General features: G+C 40.8%; 1 protein-coding gene across 4 annotated transcripts in view; it reads left to right on the top strand.

Moving 5' to 3' along the window:
• Positions 1-27,129, top strand: part of MAP3K20 (mitogen-activated protein kinase kinase kinase 20) — a 252,134-nt gene that overhangs the window by 147,940 nt on the left and 77,065 nt on the right. For all 4 annotated transcript variants that reach the window (XM_033945057.1, XM_033945056.1, XM_033945059.1 and 1 more), the window contains exon 11: positions 22,926-22,970. In XM_033945057.1, coding sequence (XP_033800948.1) covers positions 22,926-22,970 — 45 coding nt within the window. The remainder of the gene's footprint in view (positions 1-22,925; positions 22,971-27,129) is intronic.

The following is a 27,129-nucleotide window of genomic DNA, read 5'->3' as shown; positions in this document are numbered from 1 at the left end:
TGGCACCCAAAGTTAAAGCATGGGAATCGTACTTAATGCTAATCTTTTTCAATGACATTTTTAGATTCTGGCTTTAATTGTGCATTCTAATATATAGAATAGGTGTACATGTGCATGAATGATATCTCAAGTTGGCATTTATGTACTTAAGCGCTAGGTGCTATTCTATAAAACCTATGCCTAGTTGCATAGCATGGAACTGCACGGGGTGGCGTTAACTTGAAAGGAACATGGTGGTTTGCCTAGTGGCATACTTAACTTATAGAACACCATCGGTTGTACACATGCAAGGTGAACTTAGGTGTGCCAACTTATGTCTGCAATTGATACGGCGTAAGTGATGCACTTATCATGTGACACACCAAACTAGATTTATGTTGTACTATCTAATGGCTAATCCTGAAGCCATCTTAAAACTGGTGTTAAATGCCTCCATATTTCCTTACAAAATCAGCTACTGGACAATATACAGCATATATGTACATAAAGCGAGAAGCCGAGTATAATATAGACTTGTAAAATAAATCAACTTGCCAAAATTACTTTTTTTTTTATATAACACTTCTGAATTTCTTCAGGGACTTCAGCGACGCCATCCACAAGCAATTCAAACGTTCTCATTTGTGGGGATTTATACATCTCTTCATGGATCCCATTCACATTCAATAAACTTTCATATATATAAACAGTCATATTTTTCAAAAATTGATAACTCATGAATTAGCTTAAAAAAACAACAACCAGTACACAAACACTCATATAGCTTTCTATTTAGCTTTGGATTTGTCAGATAGGATTTATGTTGTACTATCTAATAGCTTAGGAGAGCCCTGAAGCCATTTTAAATCTGGCATTAAATGCCTCCATATTTGCCTCCATATATGGGTGGCACCACTGAGGCTCCTGAAGAAACTGAAGATTGTGTGCTTTAAATTTGAGATATATGATATTAAGCAGTAGTTTTGGTTCTGAGTGTCCATATTTCCTTAGGCATTATCGGTGTTGATGACATTTGTAAAATAGCACAACTCTAAGCAAACAGTGAGAACCACAAGATTGAACTTTCTGCTATATGATACAATTCATTTGAGAAATATACTCGTATACTGTATAAACTGCCTATGATAAATACGGTAATCAATATAGTATTCCAATGTCAGGTTCCCTACAGGCATCACTTTTGCATTACTGGAAAAGTTAATATAAGAAATGGTGAGATTGAAATGCCACAAATATGGCAGTTTGGAAATCTTGAAGAAAGATACGTCCACAGTTCAGAAAATTTCATTCCCTTTTTATTTCTACTTGGAAAACATAAAGAGCAAAGCTTACACAAGAAAATTGTCTTTTGCTATAAAAAGAAATGTATTTTTGTGAGGTAGGATTTTTTTTTGTTTAGCCTCTTAGAAACAATGTCTTACTTAATCTGAGGTACCATATGAGTTTGATTTTCCAGAGCAAAACTGTAGTGTAGTGGATTTTCCTTATTTAGTGTTATGAAAAAATGATGTGAACTTTTTTTCTTTGTTCTGCACCTCCATTTTGCAATAAACATTTTAAAATGTTTTGCATTCATCTTTCAAATTATCATGTACATACTGAATAGGCTATCGTGTTCTGTGTTTTCTAGTTACATGACTTCATGCTGCAAATTTATCCTTTCTCTAGATACTTATGATTTTTTTTTAATGTGAAAGGACATGGTCTATTTTCAAAAGAATTTTGCTATAGACAAAACAGAGGAAAATCCTTTGAAAGTAAGACCCTCTAAATATCACAGTGAGCAGAATATTGATCAGGTGGAGGCACTCTTCATTCTATAAAGCTCTGTTCTGAATTTTCTAGTTCATGAAAATTGTCCTGAGTGATGTATAAGATCAATCATTTCTGTCCCTGTATATTCTTATGCTATGTAGTAACACAGGGCCCTTAGTAAATCAACCCCTAAGTGCTACAGAAATGTCATTTTCTTGTATTCATTATGCAGAGCAGGGATGAAAACGCTCTTGCATTGAGTGCTCAGTCATGCCTAAAAATGGGAACATAATCATTCAGTTTTTCTATGATCACAGTTGGGAACCATTCTCTTCAGAATCATTTGTTTTTGAAATATTTATGCTCAGAACTTTAGATTCGTTGATAGAAACTACTTGATGGCAAATGCCAAATCATCAATACATTCACAGGAGCCAACTTTTCAAAAGGATTTGGGGTGCTAAACCCAGTAGAAATTAACCCCTCCCTAGACAGAGTGAATGGGTTTTTCAATATTAGAGCTGCTCAAGCACCCACAGAGCTGGCTCCTATGAATACGTTGATATACAAGATATCAAATTTGAGAGATGAGGGGCTGATTTATCAAGATGTTCTACTCATGCGATAACATGCACCATTTGTGCATTTTAACAAATAGTTCCCATTTTTATGTGTAAAATAAACATATTCCCCTGTAATCTATATATAGTGCCTAGATATGGGCACTTAAATTTGGGCACATTCTCAAGATGCAAGCTCATCTTAATTGGCTAATGAGCCATTAATGAGCAATAATTGGGCATAGAACAAAATCTTTTCCAAAGAAACAAAAATGGTAAAACTGGAGGGCATAATTTGAGGTTATGGGGTGGTAGACTCAAGAGTAAAGTTAGGAAATTCTTCTTTACAGAGAGGGTAATTGATTCCTGGAATGTGTTCCCGAGGGAGGTGGTGGAGAGGAAAACGGTGACAGAGTTAAAAAAAACAAAAAAGCATGGGATGAACACAGAGGATCTCTAATCAGAAAATAATATTGAAGAACTAAGGCCAGAACTGGGCAGACTTGCAAGGTCTGTGTCCCAAATATGGCCATTTAGTTGAGGATGGGCTGGGGAGGGCTTCGACAACTGGGATGCTTTAGATGGGCTGGAGTGAGTTTTGACGGAGACTCCAGTAAATGGAACCTAAGCACAGTACTGGGCAGAGCTCTAGGTTTCTGGCCAAGAAATATCTAAGAAAAAGAGTGCGTGGCCCAGTGATTAGAGCTACAGCCTCAGCATCCTGAGGTTGTGGGTTCAAACCCACTCTGCTCCTTCTGACTCTGGGCAAGTCACTTAGGGCCTCTTCTATCAAACTGCGCAAGCAGTTTGTAGTGTGGGGAGTCGAGCTGAATGGCCCGCGCTGCTCCTGATGCTCATAGAGTTCCTATGAGCATCAGGAGCAGTGCGGGCCATTCAGCGCGGCTCTCTGCGCTAAAAACTGCTAGCGCAGTTTGATAGAAGAGGCCCTTAATCCCACCATTGCCCAAGGTACATTAGATGGATTTTGAGCCTGCCAGGAATGACAGGGAAAAATGTTTGAGTACCTGAATGTAAACCACTTAGACCAGGGGTGTCAAAGTCCCTCCTTGAGGGCCGCAATCCTGTTGGGTTTTCAGGATTTCCCCAATGAATATGCATGAGATCTATTAGCATACAATGAAAGTAGTGCATGCAAATAGATCTCATGCATATTCATTGGGGAAATCCTGAAAACCCGAGGAGGGACTTTGACACCCCTGACTTAGACTATAAGTGATATATAAATACAAAATAAATCAATCATTATTTTATAGAGTGTGTATGGTTGAGTAGATTGGATGGACCATTCCAGTCTTTATTTGCTGTCATTTACTATGTTACTAGCAGCTGCACGATGATCTTTCAATCCATCTCTTACTGCTAGTTGCAATGTATGGGAAACAGAGTTGCTAAATCATGCGTCTCACATGTTAGGCTCGTTATTTTTCAACTGAATCTTCCACTTGATTCTAAAGTCATACCCCATGCAGGATAAACTGGCACCCACCCAGACCCAAACCCCCCACCCCTGATCACAGCAGGGGGATTTTTTTGTGGTGATCAGCTTAGCGGCTATTTCTAGTTGAAATGTAGGCCAGCATTTTAATGGCCTACATTTCAGGTGCCTATTGTGGCCCTAGGGAGATGCCTAGAGCCACTTAAGCTTGTCCAAGGCTACTTTCGGGCAAAACCACACCTACGCCCAGCCTTGGGCAAGCTTAAGCAGCCCTGGGTGCCTCCTTGTACTGACGACACACACCTATAGTGTAGGCGGCCTGCCTCGGAGTCTTTTTTTAGAAAACGTGCATCCTGATTGACTGGTTAGACAGCGATAGGACCCCTACCACTGCCTACAATCAGTTCGCCATTTATAGAATTTGCCCCTAAGTGCGATTCTATAAAGGCACACACCCTTTATACAAGTAGAATCACATGTAGCACCGATCTTTTCTGTGATCCATTTTTGAGCACCATTTATATAATTTGGTCCATTGTGAACAACCAAAATGTCTCAGTACCTGATTCCTCTAATGCTTTCTAATGTTTCTGCTAAAGCACAGTCTACTGTAGGATGGATAAGAGTATTCTGAGGCCTAGCAGATGATTGCTCAAAGTGTGCTTTATGCATCATGTGGAATGTGCAGGGTTACCATATATGGTAAGGTAAAATAAGAGGACACCTGGCCCTGCCCCCTGCTCCACCCACACCACACCCCACCCTAACCACAGTGCCCTGCCCCACCCCTGCATCCCACTAGTCTTGCCCCAAATGCCCCCCCCCCCCCCCCGCGCAGCCTCTCTCTCTCTTTCCAGCCCCTCACCTGGTCCACCTCGGACCTGGGCATGGCTGTCGTGTGTCTCCTCTGTCCCCAGTACCTCTTTCAGCACTGCAATTTCAAAACTTTGGCAGCCATCAGCAATATGATCCTGCTTCCATCAACCTGCCCCGGAAGCCTTCACTTGCAGCACTTCCTGTTCCCGTTTAGGAGGGACGCTGCAGAGTGAAGGCTTCCAGTGCAGGTTGACAGTAGCGGAATCATGTTGCTAATGCTGCTGGCTGCCTGAAGTTTTGAAATTTCAGTACCGAAGGAGGTACTGGTGACTGGGGAGACTTGGAGAGCCGTACCTGAGTCCAGAGTGGGGGCTGGACTGGAGAGTGTGAGTCCAAAACCCTGACAAACTCCATCCAGTCCAGGAAACTGTCCGGACACCCTAAAAGGGTAAAAGCGGATGTGTGAACCTTAGAAATGTGAGACTAAACCTGCACTGTCACACAATATGTAAGCATGCATATATTTATTTTTTTAAATTCAATTTTCTATATCATTCTCCCAGGGGAGCTCAGAATGTTTTTAAATGAATTTATTCAGGCACTCAAGTATTTTTCCCTGTCTGAATGTCCTGGCGGGCTCACGGTCAAAGGACCAGCTTGGGTTTGAATCCACAACTTCAGGGTGCTGAGGATGTAGCTTTAACCACTATGCCACAAGTTTGAGGGGAGGGGATAGCAAAAGATATTTTAAAAAAAATAACTTCCATGATGAAGGCAAATTTTTCAATATATCACCATTTCTGGGAAAAGGTAACTGAAGTCTCAAATTCAAAATGTTGAGAATAGCCATTATTTCATGTTACGGTCTATAAGCAGTCTTAAATACTTACATGCTTGAACTTCTGTAATTTTTGTAAAATTTTTTGACTGTTGCATTACAAATTGTTTGCTCCAACAATTTATTAAAACTTTGTTTTTTGTTTCTGGAAACATGAGTTTTCTTTTCCCACAGATGGTCACATATAACTGTGTGAGATGGAAATGATAACAAGATATGTATGTAATTATGGCTCTCTTTTACTAAACCACGGTAGAGGTTTCTACTGTGGCCTACAGCGCTAAATGCTCCGACACTCATAGAATTCCTATGAGCGTCGGAGCAGCATTGGAGCACATAGCTCCCTGGGCCACAGTAGAAATCTCTTCCACGGCTTAATAAAAAGAGGGCCTATGGTACGTATTTTCAAAGCATATGGATGTCTCAAAATATCAAAATGGACATACATGTTATTGAAACGTGCAAATTACCCATTTTGCAAAGGCAGAAAAGGGATGTCCAACACTGCAATGTCCAAATAGCAAGGGGGCGTGTTGTGGGCATGTTTTGGGTGGGCTTGGGAGGGCCTAAAGTCAGGATGTCCAGCAGTGATTAATGAACAGGAAGGAAACGTCCAGGTCTAAAAAGAAGGACATCCTATGTTAGACCTGTTTTCAGTTGCATCTAGGGTACAAAAAGGTGCTGTGATTGAGCAGTTAACCATTGCAGGGATTAAGGCATGATGCCTCCTTAATTCCCTAGCACTTGCTGTCCCCCTCTCTCTCCCTTGATAATGAAACTAGAAGAAATAGCAGGCTTTATGATAGGTTCAGATGATATGGGATATGGAAAGAGACAGAGAAGAACCAAGGCCGATAAAGACCATATGGTCTATCTAGTCTACCTAGGACGAAGGCTGAGGAGTAGCCTAATGGTTAGTGCAGTGGACTCTTCATCGTACATGCATTTTAGGCGAAGCTTAAAAACACACCTGTTCAATAAGATCCTAGCAGAGCATTAACTCGGTGCTCTCTCCGCTCACTCATTCCCCTCCCCCCAAACAACTGTAACAGTCACTCATTCCCCTCCCCCCAAACAACTGTAACAGCTCCTTGTATTTTAAGTTCAAGTTTATTATTAATTTTAATATACTGACCATCGATGGACACCTGGCCGGTTTACAATGCTAAAAATAAAAGGTTAAAATTAAATTATTATAAGGGGAGGGGAAGTGTGAACATTAAATAAACAAATTACAAGTATGAATGTGAGCTTGAGGGTAAAGGGGGAAGGGAGAGTTAATAATTACATCACTAAAAATTAAATAATTAAAAGGAGATAATTTTTGTTAACCATATCAAACCTCACGGTGTATCGTAGTATACAAATAAAATTTTTATGTTTATGAACTGTAAATCAAGGGACCCGGGTTCAGGGCCAACTTTAACTGAAACTGGAAACAGAAAAATGCCTATTATATCTAAATATATAACCTACCTGCAAGCCTGAAGGCTATTGAAGTGGTGTAACTTATTTGCATACCCGAAGATTTTAGGCTGTAAAGTTAGGTCTTTCTTAGACAGGATGCTTGCATTTCACGCAAGTAAACAGTCCTGGTTGGGTAATTATATTAGCGGAGCCATGTTGTCGTATGGCACCTTCCAAAAATAAATTAAGACAGCACTATTTGATAAATTTATCTCTTAATTCGATGTTTTATCCTTAACATAGTTTTACTGTATTAACTCAAATTTTTTATAGACCTTTTAGTTAATATGTTGATTTCTTATTACTAATATTTTGTATTTCACTGATTGTCCAGTTGTTTCTCTTATGTAAACTGCCTAGAATTCTTTTGATTGAGGTGGTATAGAAAAATAAAGTTATGTTATGTTATGTACATTCAGGTACAGAAAGTATTTTTCTGTTCCTGGAGGGCTCACAAGTAAATTACAAAATAAAAGCATTAAAATGTGATTTCAACATGGGTCCCTTTGTTTAAAGGCCATTACACTAATCACTTTGGTGCCCCTCTGCTCTGCAAAAAAATATCAATGTGGCCATTCTTTTACAAATGCTGCTAGACAAATGTCCTTGACCCTGCTTTTTGCCATTCATACGTTGGGCATTCAATTTGTAAAATGGCTGTTCATGCTGAATGTCATATTTCCAAACAAGAAATCTTGACGTATTTCTTATTGGAAAATACCTGTGAAATGGATGTCAGTTTTGGGCATTATGAACAGGCCGTCCTTATTCTGGTTTGGATGTCCTTTTGAAAATGCCTCTTCATGTTATATGTACAGTGCTTTGCTAAACCTTCACACTCTTGTGTATTTTCACTTTCTGGTGTCTAAAAATAACATTCAAATCACAGAAAGTAGGAGCTTGTTTCAGTGATCTACACCGCCTACTCTATCTACATTTCCAGCATTAAAGAACAATTATAGAAATATTCACAATGTAATTAAGAAAAAGAAGCCAAACAGTCGTCGTTGCATAAGTCTTCACACCCTTTGCCACAGCTAATCTAAATTGGTTCTGTGTCTAAATATTTCATGATCAAGGCCTATAAGAAGTTAAATAGAGCTTGCCTGTGTTCAGTCACGTAGCTAAGCTGCTTTGAATACTCTTGTATGTTGAATCAAGTTGTTTCTGGTGTGTTAAGTAAACTTGAGGTGGTTAAAGAACTCCAGGACAAAGATATTCAAAGGTACAAATTGGGGAAAGGCAATAGAAAATGTCAATATGCTTGAATATTCTTGGGGGCACTGTCAGTCTATCATTGTAAAGTGCATCAGGCTGGCACCATCAGGCTACCCTCCCAATGAAGTACAGCAAGTCCCTGGGTTAAGAACAAGTTACGATTTTAAAGCTGTTCTTAAGTCAGATTTGTTTGTAACTCAGAACTTGTAGATTTTAACGCTGCTTACCTCTGCTCCCAGCTGACAAAAGGGTCATAGTGTTCCCTCTAAGGTACAGCATGAACAACCAAACACTGTTCTTAAAGTGGCCACGCATCATTCCTGAATCTGCTGCAGGCAAACTGTAGGAGTCTATGCCACTGGAAATACAGCTCAGTGAAATAAAATGAAGCCACAACTGCGTTCTTAAGTATGAGTCATACTTAAGTCAGTCGTCTATAACTCGGGGACGGCCTGTAGTCATGAATTAAGCCTGCTGAGAAAGGTCACTGCGAGGCCTAGGATTACTTCAGAAGTCTCCAGATGAAACTGAGGAAAATGTTCACTTTCAACAATTTCAAGATCACTCCACTAACATAGCCTGAAAAAGCATACGATGTGTCATGTAGCATTTGCATGTGGCAGAAGATTTTGTGCAAAGTGCAATCCCTAATTCTATAAACGTGTGCGCTCAAATTTCTGACTAGCTTGCAAATTTGTGCATGCATGTTAGAGAATAAGCTCAGTTGCACACATAACAGCCAATTATTGAATTAAGTTAATTGGAGTTAGCCAATTATTGGCTATAATTGCCCTATTTAGCAATAATTAGCAGTCATATGCGTAACTGCGCTTAGTTGCTGTTCTATAAATTACTTACTTTCCTATCAGGTTAGTGAATCAACCGGTGATGATAGAGAATTGCCGGGCGTGCTCCTTTTAATATTAATGGGCATATTTTACTAATATTTGAATATTAATGACCTCGTTGTACTACATTTGCATGGCAGAGTCGGAGAAAACTAGGAAGCTCAGAAAAGCTAGGAAGCTGTGAAGCTCTGTGAGCCATTCTGATAATCGGCCGGTAAACTACTGCCCCGCTAAACTGGCTGGAGCAGGTATAGCGACCACGTCAAAGGCAAGTTAAGTTTTGAGAATCTTCCTCTCAGTCTCCCCTCTCTCTCTTTTCCTGTTCTTCTTGATCTGCATCTTTATTACATTAATTTAGGGCTCCATTTAGAAAGCCACAGAAGAGGTTTATACCATGGGAAGGTGAGGTAAATACTCCATGCTCATTGTTCATTAAAAGCTTCTGTACCACTATTACCCCCTCATCTGCGAAACTGCGATAGTAGTTTTTAGTGTGGTGAGCTGTGCTGAATGGCCTGCGCTGCTCCCGACGCTCATAGAGTTCCTATGAGCATCGGGAGCAGCACGGGCCATTCCAGCACAGCTCTCTGCGCTACAAACTGCTAGCACAGTTTAATAGAAGAGGGGGTTAATGACTGCAGAGTCAATTCAGAGTGGTTTACATGAGCTTCTGTAAAGGTGTTACAATACATAGCATTTTCTGAGATGGTTTTCAATATAGACACATTTATACCATAATCAATTATCCTACATATATACACATATATTACTATCCTGTTTCCCTGAAAATAAGACCTGTCCTGAAAATAAGCCCTAGCATGAATTTTAAAGATGCTCCTAATATAAGCCCTACCCCAAAAATAAGCCCTAGTTAAGATTGACCCCTCCCCTCCTCCCCCCCCCCCCCAGAATGTTCCTGACACTCCCTGACTCCATCCCTGACACTAGTGCTGCCTGATTAGCTGAAAAATTGGACTCATTGATTCAGCAATCCCCACCCCTGCTGCTTTAGGAGGCCTCGGAGTGGAGGCATGTCAGTCTCACGGTGGGAGGGTCGGTGGGGTTCTGCTGTACAGGGGGATGGGAGGGAGGGATAGAAAGATGCTGCACAAGGGGGGGAGAGGAGAAAGAAAGAGGAAGAAATGGGGTGGAGGAGAGGAAGGGAAAGATAATTGTTGGACATGAAAAAATAAAACATCCCCAAAAGTAAGCCCTAGTGCATTTTTTGGACCCAAAATTAATATGACACTGTCTTATTTTCAGGGAAACCCGGTAGTATCATATACTATGCTCATACTAAATCCTATAATAATCCTATAATCGTGTTCTGTGTTCATCTGTGAACATCACTCATTCCTTGAGTGTCAGAGCATTTACTTCGCCGGCCCACAGTAGAAACCTCTAACACAGCTTTGTGAAAGGCAGCATTACTTATTGAATCTTTAGGTACCATTGATAGTTGGTGCACTTATATATTAACGACTTAACCAAGAATACAGGTATGTTCTTTTCTACCAAAATTTTCATACATATTTTTTATTTTGGTTCTTCTCTCATCTGCAGTTTTTTAGAATATTATTAATCACACGAAGTTTATTAGGGAAGCCAGTAATTTTAATTCACACATAAAACATATTCATTCACCGCAGGCTAATTTGATACACTATAAATATTTATAATTTATTATTATAAGCAATTGGTCTTCTGATTAGTTATCCTTTTCAGGAGCAGGGTTCTTTCATGTTTTCACATATTTCATATTTTTTTTTAAACTTCCAATCGTTTTAAATAATATACACGCTTATACAGTATATTGTTATATGAGATAAATGGCTATATGAAGGGATGCGGAATAGTTCTCAGCCCAACCAACCAACCACTTCTTAAATTCTGAGAATTATTTTTGTCACTGTAGCTGAACAGAGATTATCTTATTTCATTAAGTGCCAATTTGCAGAAACAAAATTCTATGTTTGACATTGTTTCAGATCATTGATTGAACCATTTCCACATCATTCTCTCCTTGGTTAGGCTGTGGAATGCCCCTGTCTTGATCATGCTCCTTTTTCAGATCTGTGTGTAAAAATATAAACGTGCATCTTTATAGAATATAGAGAATGCCAGCAAGTTGTGGTAGGGCTTTATGCTGTGATATTTGCCCCTTAAGGCAACTTTTAAAGGGCCGTAACTCAGCTTGACTTAATTTACTATTTCGGGGTACATAGTAATGAGATGCAAAATAGAGAAATGAATGTTTTTGCATCTCATTACTATGCAAATACCCTAACATGACTTGTGGCATTACGCTGTAAGTCATGTTAGGTCCAAAAAACCATGGTAAAACAATCACCGTTTTTTTTTTTTTGCTAGTGTTATTTCACTGTCCAGTAACATTGAGCCTCAAAGCTGTGGCCCGATGCTCCAGGGCCGGCACAGTAGGGTCTCCCTGGTGTATGTCCCCACCAGCTCAACCCCGCCCAACCCCATTCCCCACAAGGTCCAACACTACCACCCCCTTCACTCCCCCTCTTCCACTACCTATTTCCTAAATAGCCCTTGACACTCTCAAAGTGGTACCTTGTAACCATTGGTAGTCCAGGAGATCTTCAGGCATAGCAATGCCCAGTCTCTTCTGTCCTGCCCAGTCCAGCACTGGCTGCAAAACGGCACCCGCTTGCAGCAGTCAGATGAGTACCACTAGGAGTCATATTTCCTTATAAGGAAACATGAACCCTAGCTGTAGTCCCATCATTTTGCGGTTGGCACCAATCTGGTCAGGAGTGGCTAGAGTTGTTTCTTAGCATTTAGCATAGGCAGCGGAACACTGCTTTGTTTGGGGGGGGGGGCAAGACTTCTGCCCTGGCACACGACCTCTAAACAGCTCCTGAGTCCCCCACCCACCTCCTCCTGGTGCTTTAGTTAAATCTTCAGCAGCCGCCACGCAGCGTCTACAAGCAGGCCTGTCCCCGGAAGTAGAATGAAGGGTTCTGGGGTAGGCCTGCTGTCTGATGCTGCGTGGTGGCTGCCTGAAAATTTAAGCAAAACCACCAGTTGAAGGGTGGGTGGGAGGGCCAAAACAAAAAAAAGCGACCGAGAATTTTTGGGGAGGCTATGGCCCCTGTGGCCTACCCCGTTCCAATGCGTTGGGTTAGCCCCTCTATACTTGGTACCCCATTTTATTCTAGACCGTCCATCCAAACTCACGCGCAGAACCCATCTGTTTAGGCATCCAACCCTAAAGGCCTGCCGGTACAAAAGATATATGAATAGAACTCTCGCCTTCCAAGCAGGTCAGCTTAACAATTGGTTAGCCAACATTATCCCTTGCGCTTCATCCTACCTAAACTTCAGGAAACTACTAAAAACTAACCTATTCACCCGATTTACACCCTTCCTTCGCCCCCTTTTATCTCACCTTGTCCTGCTTACTCATTTAAATTGTTTCTCCTTCTGCCGATCGTACCCCCCATTATTCCCCTCTACCCTTTATTCTCGAACTATACCCTTCACATTACTTTCTTCTTGGTTCTAACCGTACACAGACTGACTAGCCCCTCTTTGTTGTACCTATCTTTTGTTCTGATTTACCATTTTCTCTGATTGTACCATTCGCTGATTGTCCAGCCCTTCTTTGTTGTAAACCGCCTCGAACTACTATTGGCTTTGGCGGTATATAAGAAATAAATTATTATTATTATTATTATTAATATGGCATTTAGCATTGCACTAATTTTGTTAGCACATGCCAAGCTATAGCAAAAGAGACTCTTAATGCCTTTTGAATTATATTTTTTAGACAGCAAAATGTGAAAAGTGTACAAGAGCATGAAGATTGTTTGGATGCACTGTTTAATTTGTTTGGAGTGGCAACATGTTAACCTCTGGTGGATAGCTCAGGAAGCCAGTAACAGGTGTTTAATCAAAATTCAAGTCCTATTGGGGCCCACCATCTGCTTAATACAAGCTCCCTTATCATAGAAACTTGATGGCCGATAAAGGCCCATCTGCAGTAACCATTATCTCTTTCTCTCTCCGAGAGATCCCACGCTCCTATCCCAGGCCCTTTTGAATTCAGACACAGTCTCTGTCTCTACCACCTCTTCTGGGAGACTGTTCCAGGCAGTTACCACCCTTTCTGTAAAAAGGTATTGCCTTAGATTACTCCAGAGCCTAGAAACAGAGAAACATGTCAGTCATAAGGAAGCACAAAGAAGTGGACTGAAAACTAAAGTTTGCAAACTTGACTATTAGTTGCTCTCCTGTACGGGTGGGGTGGTGGGGTAAGTGAAAGGGGAAATGCTGTGGAATACAGCAGGACTTCTTTTAACTAATCATCTTTGCTTTTTTTAAAAAAAAATTTATTATTACAATGCTTTGTCCACCAAGCAGGGTGATATTTTTTTTGTAAGCTTTTGAGTCATTTTGCTATGATGAACCTTTGAGGAACACTTTGCCATGTTGAATACTGACAATCTGAGTTGTCAGAGGGCATTCATATCACAAAAAGAGTAATAACATCATGCAACCTGATTGCATTTAAAAAACAAATTTTGTAGCAGGGAAATGCAGGTGTTTGTTTTGAGAAGCTTCTCCATTTCCCATTTCATTGCTGCTTGAACGTGTTCCTAGAGCCCAATAGCCAATCTGTCCTTTATCTAATAGCACATGCAGATAACAGGAGAGGACAGGAGAGCCTTTGAACTTCAATCAATGAGTATATTATCTGTACAATTCGGATATCATTCATTGTGGCATTTCTACAAAAGAACCTCTGCAGAACTTGTGAAACAGTGATTAATAATAATTTGCAGATAAACTAATATTGACCCCTTTATTCAATTTGCCTGTGATTAGCCTAATGGCTTTCCTTTATACCTTTGCTCACTCTTTAAAGACAGTCTGGCTGAAATTCAAAGCTGTTTAACTGACCAGAAGCAGCTACTGATCAGTTAAATAACTTGTTTGTAGCTAACTGCAAATATCCGGCAGGATTTAACTGGTTATCTCCACTGAATATTGGCTTTTGCACCCACTATAAAATCAGCTACCATAGTTTTGACTTTTATGTGGTTAGACACTGATATTCATCGCCTTACTGCATAAGATAACTGGTTAAATTGCATGGTATAAATAGCAGTCTTATCTTTGACTGGTTTAACATAAGTGGTGAAGCACTGAATATTGCCTTAACCGGTTAAGTTGAATTTGGCCTGGGACTGAATATCCAGGTTTAATGCAGATGGTGGACATAAAAAATGCGTGATGAATATTGGGCAGAGTGTCTTTAGACCTTGGTAAATGACATCCTTGTTCCAGTTCCACCAACTGATTTTATCAGAGCTTTGTGCCAGGAGGCATAAGGTTCCTTCTAGAAAGCCGCTCTAGCAATTCCCACTCGGCAAATGCAATGAATCCCTTAGGAATTGACTAGGCTTCGTCACATTTATCATATAAGAATTGCAAGTATGACTTTGTAAAGGGAGTCCTTAGTGCTGCATTGTATATTTAAACAAATGCTCTTTCTTAATCCTTGTAGTAAGTGAAATATATAGATCCAGTCCTGCTACCAGTGGCAACGTTGTATGATGCCACAAAGCTCAATTTTTGCCTCAGAATTGGATCATTCAGGTTGGTCAGGCACAGGGAAGGAGCTGTAGTGACACCTAGTGGCCAGATTTAGGACCTGTTATTGTAGTGTTCAAGAAGGAGCCTTCCAACATGGACCCAGTCAAGAGTTGTCTTTGCAATCACTGGAGCAAGGACCTTTTACTAAGCTGTGGCAAAATCTGGACTTAGTGTGTGCTAAACCCAGATCAACTCTGGCAGCATGATAAGGATTTTTTTTTTTCTGTTTATTTTTCCATAGTGCCTTTCCTAACTTCTGAAATTGACTTGAAAAAAATAACAAAAGCACTAAAAGGCAAATTCTGTAAGGGGTGTCTAAAGACAGGCACCTAAATAAATAAGCACCTAAGATTAGGCACCTAAAAAAATAAAACTTAATTAGGCAACAATTATCTATGTTCTTATGCACGATTCTACAAAAGGTAGGTGCCTAGCGGCGTCTAAAGCCAAAGTAGGCATGTTTAGAGGTGAAGAAGGACTTGGACATCATTAGGCACAATTCTTTAAAGGACTTAGTCATAATTCTGTAAAAGGTATGTAAGTGTAATTGACACATAATAGGTGCCTACATTATAGGCACCTATATTTTTAGGCACCATTTACAGAACTTCCTCCTAACTGCATCCTATTTAGGAGGTGAAAAGTGCTCCTGTGCTAACACTGTATTATCCATCTAATTCATTCTGATATGAATATACCAGCTGGATACACTTCCACACCCATTCCCCAAACCCAGTATCCTGTTTCCAACAGTGGCCAATCCAGGTCACAAGTACCTGACAAGATCCCAAGGAGAAAAACTGATTTTATGCTACTTATCCTAGAAATAAGCAGTGGATTTCCCCAAGCTATCTTGATAATGGCCTATGGAATTTTCTTTTAGGAAATTATCCAAATCTTTCTAAAACCCTGCTAAGCTAATCACTTTCACTACATTTTCCAGCAATGAATTCTAGAGTTTAATTACCCATTGAGTGAAGAAATATTTTCTCTGGTTTGTTTTAAATCTACTACTTAGTAGCTTCATCGCATGTCCCCTAGTCCTAATATTTTTGGAAAGAGTGAACAAGCGATTCACATCTACCCTTTCCACTCCCTTCATTATTTTACAGACCTCTGTCATATCACCCCTGAGCCATCTCTTCTCCAGGCTGAAGAGCCCTAGCTGCTTTAGCCTTTCCTCATAGGGAAGTCGTCCCATCCCTTTTATCATTTTCATTGCCCTTCTCTGTACCTTTTCTAATTCCACTAAATCTTTTTTTTAGATGCGGTGACCAGAACTGCAACATAGAGTGATACAAAGGCATGATAACATTTTCATTTTTGTTTTCCATTCCTTTATTGATAACTCCTAATATTCTATTTGCTTTTTTTTTTTTTCTTTTTTTTTTTGTTGACATAAACACTTTTATTTCTAAACAAGGTTCAAGAAACATGAAACCATGTAATCTTTTTCACATGAAGTACTCTCTATAGTGTATTTTATTATATCTTTAATATTCTTCCCCTTCTTCAGCCTCACCCTCCACAGAATCAACACCAACTTCTTCATAATCTTTTTCTAGAGCTGCCAAATCTTCCAGAGCTTCAGAAAATTCTCCTTCTTCCATGCCTTCACCTACATACCAGTGGACAAAGGCACGCTTTGCATACATCAGATCAAACTTGTGGTCTAAGCGAGCCCAGGCTTCAGCAATATCTGTAGTGTTACTCAGCATGCATACAGCTCGTTGTACTTTAGCTAAGTCACCTCCTGGTACCACAGTTGGAGGCTGGTAGTTAATTCCCACCTTAAAACCAGTAGGGCACCAATCCACAAACTATTTGCTTTCTTAACCACTGCCACACACTGAGTTGAGGGCTTCAATGTATCCTCAATGATGACACCTTGATCCTTTTCCTGAGTGGTGACTCCTAATGTAGAACCCTGTAATACATAGCTATAGTTTGGGCTCCTCGTTCTCACATGTACTACTTTGCACTTGTTCACATTAAACATTATCTGCCAGGGGGAGACACAGGCACTAAGGTGTAATTACCTGTCGGACTTGTTATTTGCTCAGGACTGCAGCGCTTTTACTGTCATCTAAACTGGGACCGGGTTGCTGAATCCCTGCAGGCACCTGCGGAGACAGACGCCCGACGTCACGCGGGTCCTTTCTCCGAGGTAGAAAGGGACGCCGCGACTGCAGGAGACCGGGGAGACACAGGCACTAAGGTGTAATTACCTGTCGGACTTGTTATTTGCTCAGGACTGCAGCGCTTTTGCTGTCATCTAAACTGGGACCGGGTTGCTGAATCCCTGCAGGCACCTGCGGAGACAGACGCCCGACGTCACGCGGGTCCTTTCTCCGAGGTAGAAAGGGACGCCGCGACTGCAGGAGACCGGGGAGACACAGGCACTAAGGTGTAATTACCTGTCGGACTTGTTATTTGCTCAGGACTGCAGCGCTTTTACTGTCATCTAAACTGGGACCGGGTTGCTGAATCCCTGCAGGCACCTGCGGAGACAGACGCCCGACGTCACGCGGGTCCTTTCTCCGAGGTAGAAAGGGACGCCGCGACTGTGGCGCGCGGCCGCAAGGCGCGGCCGCAGGGCGTGGCCAAAGGGGCGTGCCCTAAGGGGCACGTTTTGCCCCTTGGGAGCCCCTTGGAGACACTGGGAGAAACGGGAGAAACGTATGTAACTTTAACTTTAACTACAATATGGGAAAAAGAAAAGGGAAAGCAAAAGTGTCTACGCCTATTTTAATGGGTCCCATAGATAGACATTTAGTTCCATCCAGTGTACTCAGCCATAGCCAAGGAGCGAGTTCACTATCAGGAGCATCTCTTAGTCCTCCAGGTAGAACTCCACCACCTCCACCAGGTATTCCTGGTGAATTGGAGCCAAATCCAGGCTCCATTTTTCAGCCAGAGGGAATCTCTGAGCAACAGACATCACCCTTATTGTCTTATAGGGTGATGCCGAAAGCCTTATCTTTTCAAGATGAGGCTTTGGCTCCTAGAGATCCTAAGGCTGAACCTCAGGAAGTTACTTTAAAAGATGTATGGTTAATTAATACTCGAATGGAGGGGTTATTAAAATCTGTGGTGACACAGAATGAAAAATTTTCAAAGGAAGTGATTGATAAGTTTGTGAATGTTGATTCAAACTTAAAGATTATAGAAAAATCTATTAGGTCAACAGAGTCCCAAATGTTTACCTTACAAGCAGTCTCCTCATCAGCTGTTAAGGATTTTCATATTACTCATTTGAAATTTGAAAAAATGGAGAACTTGCAGAGAGCAAAAAATCTACGTCTAGTCAATTTTCCCAAAACTCATTTGATTTCCCCTGAAATATTGGTCAAAAAATATTTTAAGGAAGTTTTGGGAATGGCTGACATAGAAAATTTGCCTTTAACAAATTTATATTATATCCCTCAGAAGAAAAAAGTTTCCATAGAACCGGGTATAGATCAGTTGGAACAGATTGATTTTGATTTACCTGGTTTCTTAGAGGACTCACAGGATATAATCCAAACTAGATCTACACTCTTAATAACATGTACGAGAGAAATAGATAAATCCTTAATAATGAAAGCTTATTTTCAGAATAAACAAACAAAATTTTGTGGAGACAATGTATTAATATTTCCAGATGTGGCCCAAGCAACACAATTAAGAAGAAAATCTTTTTTGGTTTTGAAATCTAGGGTATTAGCTTTAGGAGCCACATTCTATTTAAAGTTTCCCTGTAAATGTTTGATTAAATTTCAGGAAAATGAATATGTTTATTGGGACTCAATGCAGTTAGAACAATTTTTACAACGTCATGAAACAAGTTCACCTTCTTCTCTCACCACATAATTAATAATTTGGAGTTTTGATTTGTATTTATACACCAGAATGATTGATCTTTATTGATCAGGATTATATTTAAATATGTCTGTTTCATCTACCTGTTTTCTCTCTCAATTATGTGGACTAGAGGAAATTATATAGAAGAACCTTTAGTAGGTTATAACATTTGTATTTATGTTTCTGTAAAATTCCTTTTCTTTTCTTATTATTTGTATAAATGATAATGTAAAACCTTGAAATAAAAAAAAAAAAAAAAAACAAAACATTATCTGCCATTTTGACACCCAGTCTCACAAGGCCCTCTTGCAATTGCAATTTAATAACTTTGAACAACTTTGTGTCATCAGCAAATTTAATTATCTCACTAGTTATTCCCATCTAAATATGTTAAAAAGCAGCGGTCCCAGCATAGACCCATCTCCATTGAGAATATTGACCATTTCTATCTTTCAACCAGGGCATAATAGGGCATTATCTCATGACTTTCTAATTTTCTCAGAAGTCTTTCAAATGGTATTTTGTCAAATGCCCCTATATAAAGTTGGAATGGTTATAAAATATCAAAAATCTCAAGCACGAGTACAGGATGTCCGGGGCAGTACTTGGAGAGACCTCCCAGGAAAGAGACTTGGGAGTTCTGATAGACAAGTCGATGAAGCCGTCTGCACAATGTGCGGCGGCAGCGAAAAGGGCGAACAGAATGCTAGGAATGATAAAGAAGGGGATCACGAACAGATTGGAGAAGGTTATCATACTGTTGTACCGGGCCATGGTGCGTCTTCACCTGGAGTACTGCATACAGCACTGGTCGCCGTACATGAAGAAAGACACAGTACTACTCGAGAGGGTCCAGAGAAGGGCAACAAAGATGGTTATGGGGTTGGAGGAGCTGCCGTACAGCGAAAGATTAGAGAAACTGGGTCTCTTCTCCCTCGAACAGAGGAGCTTGAGAGGGGACATGATTGAAACATTCAAGGTACTGAAAGGAATAGACTTAGTAGATAAGGACAGGTTGTTCACCCTCTCCAAGGTAGGGAGAACGAGAGGGCACTCTTTAAAGTTGAAAGGGGATAGATTCCGTACAAACGTAAGGAAGTTTTTCTTCACCCAGAGAGTGGTGAAAAACTGGAACACTCTCCCGGAGGCTGTCGTAGGGGAAAACACCCTCCAGGGATTCAAGACTAAGTTAGACAAGTTCCTACTGAACAAGGACGTACGCTGGTAGGGCTAGTCTCAGTGTGGGCGCTGGTCTTTGACCAAAAAGGCTGCCGCGTGAGCAGACTGCTGGGCACGACGGACCACTGGTCTGACCCAGCAGCGGCAACTCTTATGTTCTTAAGAGTCCAGTGTATTATGAATTTGAAATGTGTGAGCAGGGTGGGCTTTCACTGTGGTTAAGGCTCAAAATGCCAGATTTTAGCCCTGGTTTCCATTGAGCAAACTGTTGAGATAAAGAAAGACACTGTCCTATATGGCTCCTGGCTGGTTAAATAGTGTTTGGCTGGCTAAGCACTGATATTTAGCAGGAGATAGCCAGTTATCTCCACTGAATATTAGTGTTTACCAGTTTAACCGTAGCCGGCCATTTTGCGCAATAGCTGCCAATTTTAAACACTGGCCAAGTTTAGCAGATAAATTGGGCCTCTCAAATAGCTGGTCTGTCTTTGGCACTATAATTTAACTGGCCCGTGCTTAATATCGACTTAGCCGGCTAAATTTGAGCCAGCCAAAAATAGACCAGATATTCAATGCTGGTCACCAGAAATGGCCCAGCATTGAAAACTCAGGCTTAGCCCCCAACTGTGGGAATTAGCCAGCCTCCATCCTGTGGTGTCAATATTGGCCCCCATATCTTTAGACAAGTATCACATATTTTATGGGCAAAAATAATGAATGAATGAATTTATTTATTTATTTCAGAAAATGTATAGCCCATACCATCTAAAATCCCAGGTGGGAACCAAACCATACATAACTAATCTAGGGAGCCCTTTCACTAAGCTGCAGTAAGCACTAATGTGTGCTTACTGTATCTTTAAATGGCCTACTGTAGGGTGCGCTCAGGTGTCCCATGGTAAGGTTTACATATGCACACACTACCCATGAACTAAAAAATTTATTAGTGCTGTAGGCATGTTTGTTGCTGTGCGCTAACTGACCAACACAGGATTAATGCGCGAGTCCTTGCCACCTAAAAATAGGTGTTGGTAAGTACACGCTAAAGGAAAAATTAGCATGTGGCCATTATTGTATAAATGTCTGAATTAGCCATTTACTGGCAGCGCTAAAAGTGGTCACAACTTGCGGGAAAGACCTGCATTGGAGCTAGCACAGGCCATCTTTTACTACTACTAGTACTTATCATTTGTATAGTGCTGCCAGTCATATGCGGTGCTGTGCATTAAGTCATGCAAGAGACAGTCCCTGCTCAGTAGAGCTTACAATCTAATCAGTGGATGAACAAGACAAAAGTAAGAGGTTGGGGAGTTTCTCAGGCAGGCATGTATGCTTTACCAGCGAGTGGGGTCAGGAGCACTGTTCCCTCTAAGCTGAGCGGGAGACCTCCAGTTGCTTTGCTGTCCATAAGAGGTGGGGCTTCAAATGTGTTTTTAATTGGTAGGGACAGGCAGCTTCCCTGGAGTCTTACAAAGCTCCCTTGTCCCTCTCCATTGAATATGTGATAGTGAAACAGCACCCCCCACTGGTAGGACTGTAGATGGAGGACCCCAGCTCAGCTTAGAGGGAACAGTGGTCAGGAGTTAAAAGCAACCTCGACAAAGTGGGCTTTTAACCTGGAACTGAATACTGCCAGGGACGGAGCTTGACGTAATGACTCAGGCAGTTTGTTCAGTAAAAGAACATCCTAGTTAATTCTTGGTTTCCCCCTCTGCAGCTTGCCCAGTGGAGCTCAAACTATGTCTAGATAGAATCCATATAGGAAGCATAGAATCTCAAGCGCTTTGAATTTATACTATAGCTGCTATTACCTTATCACTATCATTCTACTGCTCAGTGAAACTATTATACTTTATATCAATTCTGGAATGCAAGAAACAATGATTAAAATTTCTAATATATTTACACAAGAATAGCATAAAGAAACATATTGAAGGCATCAGATGACCTACTTCATATGTGAAACACCTGATACAGAGATAGTAAAACATCTAACAGAAGTCCTGCAGTTATCAGATACATATAAAATCAGACCTTTATTCAAACATGGACTCATTGACATAGCGCTAGACTAGGGTCAGACCATCTTTCCAGCTTGGCTGTCATCAAACTGTAATGTGTTTAGGAACACTTCGGATACATTTTCACAACTAAGAATTATAAGCGATGCTATAAAGAAAAATGTTTTTCATATATACAGTCAAACTTCTTTTTTTTTTTCCACTGTCACTTGGTTGATATACAAATAAGGTCTTTAAAATGCTACACACACATTCTTACAGGCCTTTATCAGACCTGCAATGAGAGGTTTTTGATACCCTCACAACATATACATCAGATACCTAATTGTAATCACATTTTGTCAACAATGTTGGAGATGAGAGTGTTGCTACTGACTGATTGCAGCAGCATAGAATGTTGACAGCGAAGAGACCTGCTGCCGAGTGAAGGTGATGCGCTGAGTGCCTTTGGTAGTGATTATAGGAGAAAGGAAGCTGCCGCCAAGCCATTGCCAATCCTAATAGGCCCGAAACACTCACAAATGTTGACAAATTTTCAGAGTCCTTTGGAAAGCATGATAGATACGTATCTTGTTTTCTCTTTCTTCCCTTCCTCACAAACCTGATCTGATCATTGTGAATAAGCCTTAGCTGTGCTCGACCCGCTTCTGTGGAGTATGGAACCGATAGAAAAATGTAGCTGAAATCCCTCTGTTGATAAGGGGTTATGCCAGCTAGAAGACCCTTGATTTGGTTCTCTTCTCTTTGCTGAAAAGGTACAGCACTGATGAACTGCATTTCTCCCTACTTTATAATTCATACTATTAGAACATTCAGAGGTAGGCAATCGCGGTCCTTGAGGCCCAAAACCCAGTTGGGTTTTCAAGATTTCCACAATGAATATACATGAGATCGATTTGCAAGTACTGTTTCCATTATATGCAAATAGATCTCGTGCATATTCATTCTGGAAATCTTGACTAGCTGACTGGGGTGTGGCATCTCGAGGACTGGGGTTGCTCACCCCTGGACTAGATGATCAAGTCCACAAACTGAACAGTATGTTCCAAATAGTCGCTTAGCTTGAGTTTATTTTATTCAGACGTTAGGAAAGGTATTTCTCTCTTAATGTGCTTTATCTATAAGGTTTTAAAAGCATCCCCTGGTTATCCATAAGGTAATTTGCTTCTCTCATATCAAGGAGAACGTGATAAATCCCTACATACTGAAGAGCATTTAAAAACAGAACCAGAGAAAATGATAATTGGTGCAGTATTTTCTTTCAATTTGTGTTGTGTTTTTTTTTTTTTTTTAATGCAGTTGCTGCCTTCCTTTGATATTTGTTCCTGGACTGAAGACGACGTGGTAAGAATTTTTATATTACTTTTATAAATATACATCATAGTATATAAACCAAGGTGAAAATAAATTGATTCAAATTGCTCTAAATTAAATTGTTTCTGCTAAAGGGCAATTTTCTACTACCTGAGTCAAGCATCCTAACTACTGAAGAATGAAAAAAATAGAAAAATAAATGTTTTGACTTGTATTTATTTTTTCCATGGCAACTAATTAACAATAAGAACTTGTCTGTTCCAAGACTCTCCTGACACAAGTGCCTGCTGAAACCTGAACAGAAGAAATAGTAATGTGTCTTAATGTTATTTAGTAGGAATTTTCCTAGTATTGCCATAATTTTTTTTAAATTCACAGTTTAAAATAGAAACGATGATAAAAAAAATTATCCCTACGTTGCACTGAAGCTAACTTAGGAGCTCTGTCAACAACACCAAAAAATTGCTATAGCTGATAATAGGTAAACCCAACTAAGAATGCCCAAGAAGACCTGGTGAGGGAAGGGGACTAGACAGGACTCCGGATCTCATCAGGCTTCAACGAGGCAAACGTTTTAAAAAAATAATTTCTCAAGTAAATGGCTGTAGTATTCAACATACTTTTTACTATAGGCTTGTCTTCTGAAAGAAATAATTTTTATTTATTTAAAAAAATTCTCCGCTTAATGCCGCTTAAAGAGATATATGAGGGCAGGAGATGGTGTAAATATGTGTGTGCTCTTTCCCCCTACTTAAGTTTCCGTTTTTAGAATCAGCCCCTTGGTATGCAGCTCTGCTGTTATGGAATACTAACTTAGAGCCCGGTTTTTTGGTGCCTAACTTTTATAGAATTGCCCTCTTTGTATATATTACAAAATGTGCACACATAAGACAATGTCACCCCTGTTCTACCTTATTACTACTACTGTACTACTAACCGTTTCTTTAGCGCTACTAAATATATGCAGCACTGTACATCAAAACATAGAGAGAGTCCCTGTTCAGAAGAGCTTACAATCTAGTCAAGACAGACAAATAGGAAAAGATGGTGCATCAATACATAGTGCTCAGGTAGGGGAATTACAGAGGGAATAAGATGGATATTGATGCTTAGAAGGTGGGTTGAAGTTTGGAATTGAAAGCAGCTTCAAAGAAGTGGGCTTTGAGTCTTTATTTGAATACTGTCAGAAACAGAGCTTGATGTACTGAGTCAGGCAGTTTGTTCTCAGCATATGGTACAGAAAGTACAGTAGAAGGGACGGAATCTGGAGTTGGCCATAGAGGAGAAGGGTACAGATAAGAGCGGAGTGCTCAGGGGGTAGTGTGGGGAGAAATGAGAGAGGAGAGATATTGAGGAGCTGCATAGCGCATACACTTGTAGGTCGTTAAGAGGAGCTTGAACTGTATGCGGAAACAGATAGGGAGCCATTGATGTGACTTGAGGAGAAGGGTAATGAGGGCATAGCAGCATTGGTGGAATATGAGGCATGCAGCAGAATTCTGAACAGACTGAAGGGGACAGAGCTGGATTAGAGGAAGGCCAGCGAGATGCAGGTTGCAGTAGTCTAGGCCACAGTTCTTCAGCCGCTGGTCTGCAAAAAAATCTTGCCAGTTCATGAAGGATTTGGGTCCCCGCCGCAACAAAAGGTGCCGGCGTCAGCTGACATGCATCTTCCTGTTGCCGTCGCTATGCCAGGACTCCTGCCTTCCACCACCGGGACTCCTGCCGCGTATGTCTCAGCTCTGTGTGCTTTTAACTTTGGCACACAGCTGCCCCTAAGCAGTATTTTAGCCGCAGTTTCATGAGACAGCCTCGGGGCCTTTGCTAGGCCGGCCCGCTTCGATGATGCGCTGCCGCTAGTCTACATAGAGGAAATATTTGCTGGAGAGGGAAGGGAGAAGGGGTACTCCTGGACAAGGGAGGGGAAGGGGGTACTGCTGACAGGGGAGAAGGGAAAGGGAAGGGATGAGAGTTACTGTTGGATAAGGGGAGGAGAAAAGGGAGAAGGGGTACTCCTGGACAAGGGAGGGGAAGGGAGTACTTCTGACGGGAGAAGGGAAAGAAAAGGGAAGAGAGTTACTGTTGGATAAGGGAAGGAAGAAAGGGAGAATGTACTGCTGGACAGGGGAGGAGGAAAATTGGAAGGAAACAGCTGGCAGGGATATTAGAGGAGGCAAAGGAGTCAGGATAGAATGGAGAGATTGATGCTGGGAAGGGGAGTCAGATGAGAAATAAGGAAAGAGGGACAAAGATGCTAGATCTGGTGTAGGAGAGAGGGGCATAGAAAGAACACAGATACCATATGGGAGGGGGAGAGGGCAGACAGTGGATGGAAGGGGCAGATGCTGGATTGAAGAGACAGAGGGCAGATGCTGGATGGCAGAGAGTGAAAAGACAATGAAAGCAGAAACCAGACAACAAAAGGTAGAAAAAAATAATTTTATTTCTATCTTGTGATTAGAATATATCAGATTTAAAATATGTATCCTGCTAGAGCTGATGTTAGACATAACTGGGGAGTGCAAAGCCCAGGCAGTGCTTCTTTAGCTTCCAGCTGGCTTAGGGCTCTCTCTGACCAGGAGGCAGTTGCCCTAGTTGCACTCCCCCTAACACAATTCATGCTATGTGTGACTGCGGTATTCTGTTAGCATGATATTTGTGTAGCATTCTGTAATAATTTGGCTTATTCAGTTTTCTTGATAGTAGAGGGGATATATGTGAAGGGGAGGGGAGACGGGAGTTTTGTTGATCCTTGCCCTGTATTATTTATATTTATAAAATGACAATTGTACAAAATATTGTTTCTTTTTATACTTTAATAAAATCATAACTATTTGAGGCTTGTGCGGATGGGATCAGATGGTTAACGGGACCGAGCTCACGGGGACAGGGCGGCGATGGGGTTTTAAAAAATTTCAGTCTTATTAGTTTGCCGGTCCACAAAATAATTATTTTATTTCCGCCGGTCCATAGGTGTAAAAAGGTTGAAGAACACTGGTCTAGGCGAGAGGTGATGTGGGTATGGATGAGAGTCTTGGCAGTGCACTCAGAAAAGAAGGGTCTGATTTTAGTGCTACTGTAGAGAAAGAAACAACAGGTTTTGGCAGTCTGTTACATATGTGAAGAGAAGGAAAGAGATGAGTCAAAGATTATTCCAAGGTTGCGAGCTGACGAGACAGGGAGAATGAGGGTGTTGTTCACAGAAATAGAGAACCGAGGGAAGAGGAGAGATGGGTTTAGGTAGAAAGATGAGGAGCTCAGTCTTGGCCATGTTTAACTTTAGATGGCAGTGAGATATCCAGGTAGCGTTGTCAGACAAGCAACTTGAAACCCAGGACTGAATGCCACTGGGAACACCTACATACAGCATAGTATGCATACGTGCATGTCATTTTGTCAGAGGTGTATACAGACACACAGTTCAGTCTTTTGCATGCACAAAATAGGCGGCATGTACTTGCCATTATTCTAGTCATTTGATGTGCCTGTTGGAACACATACATGCATAAATAATAATCTGGCTGCCTGCTGTTCTACAACTACACCTGCATATCCTCTACAGATTGAAAAAAAGTGATGATTAGACCTTACCTATGTCAACGGCACTGGCTACCTATAGAAGAGTGAATACTTTATAAATTCGATTGTATACTATTTAAAAATATGTTTTGGAGAAATATTTAGCGCACCTTAGTAAAAGGATCCTTAAATGCCTCAACTCTAATTTTTCCAATAAGCCATTTTTGAATCTGAGAAATAATGACACTTTTTGGTATCCAGTCATTAAGAATATGATACAATAGATCTTATCAAGCAGCAAAACTTTGGAAAACTTTACCGACTAATATTAGCCAGCAATCTAATTTTAAGATTTTCAAAAAAGACCTAAAGACCTTTCTATTTCAATAATTTATTAATAATTCTTAAATATTGTAATACTATTTAATAATTTGTAGCTTCATAATTATTTATGTAAGCCACTGCGAACTTCATGGAGGTACTGGCAGTATACAGTATAAATAAAAATTGTATTGTATTTTTGGAAGTGATTGTTCACATGAGCGGAGTCTGGGCGGGGCTCACACTTATGTATGTAATTTTCAGTCTACTCTAAGGGCTCCTTTTACAAAGGTGCGCTAGCGTTTTTAGCGCACACACCGGATTAGCACGCGCTGTAGCGCGCGCTACC

This window comes from Geotrypetes seraphini, chromosome 5 (genome assembly GCF_902459505.1).
Source record: "Geotrypetes seraphini chromosome 5, aGeoSer1.1, whole genome shotgun sequence".
Classification (NCBI taxonomy): Eukaryota; Metazoa; Chordata; class Amphibia; order Gymnophiona; family Dermophiidae; genus Geotrypetes; species Geotrypetes seraphini.
Note: the sequence above shows the minus strand (reverse complement) of the source record. Positions and strands in the feature narration are given on the sequence as shown.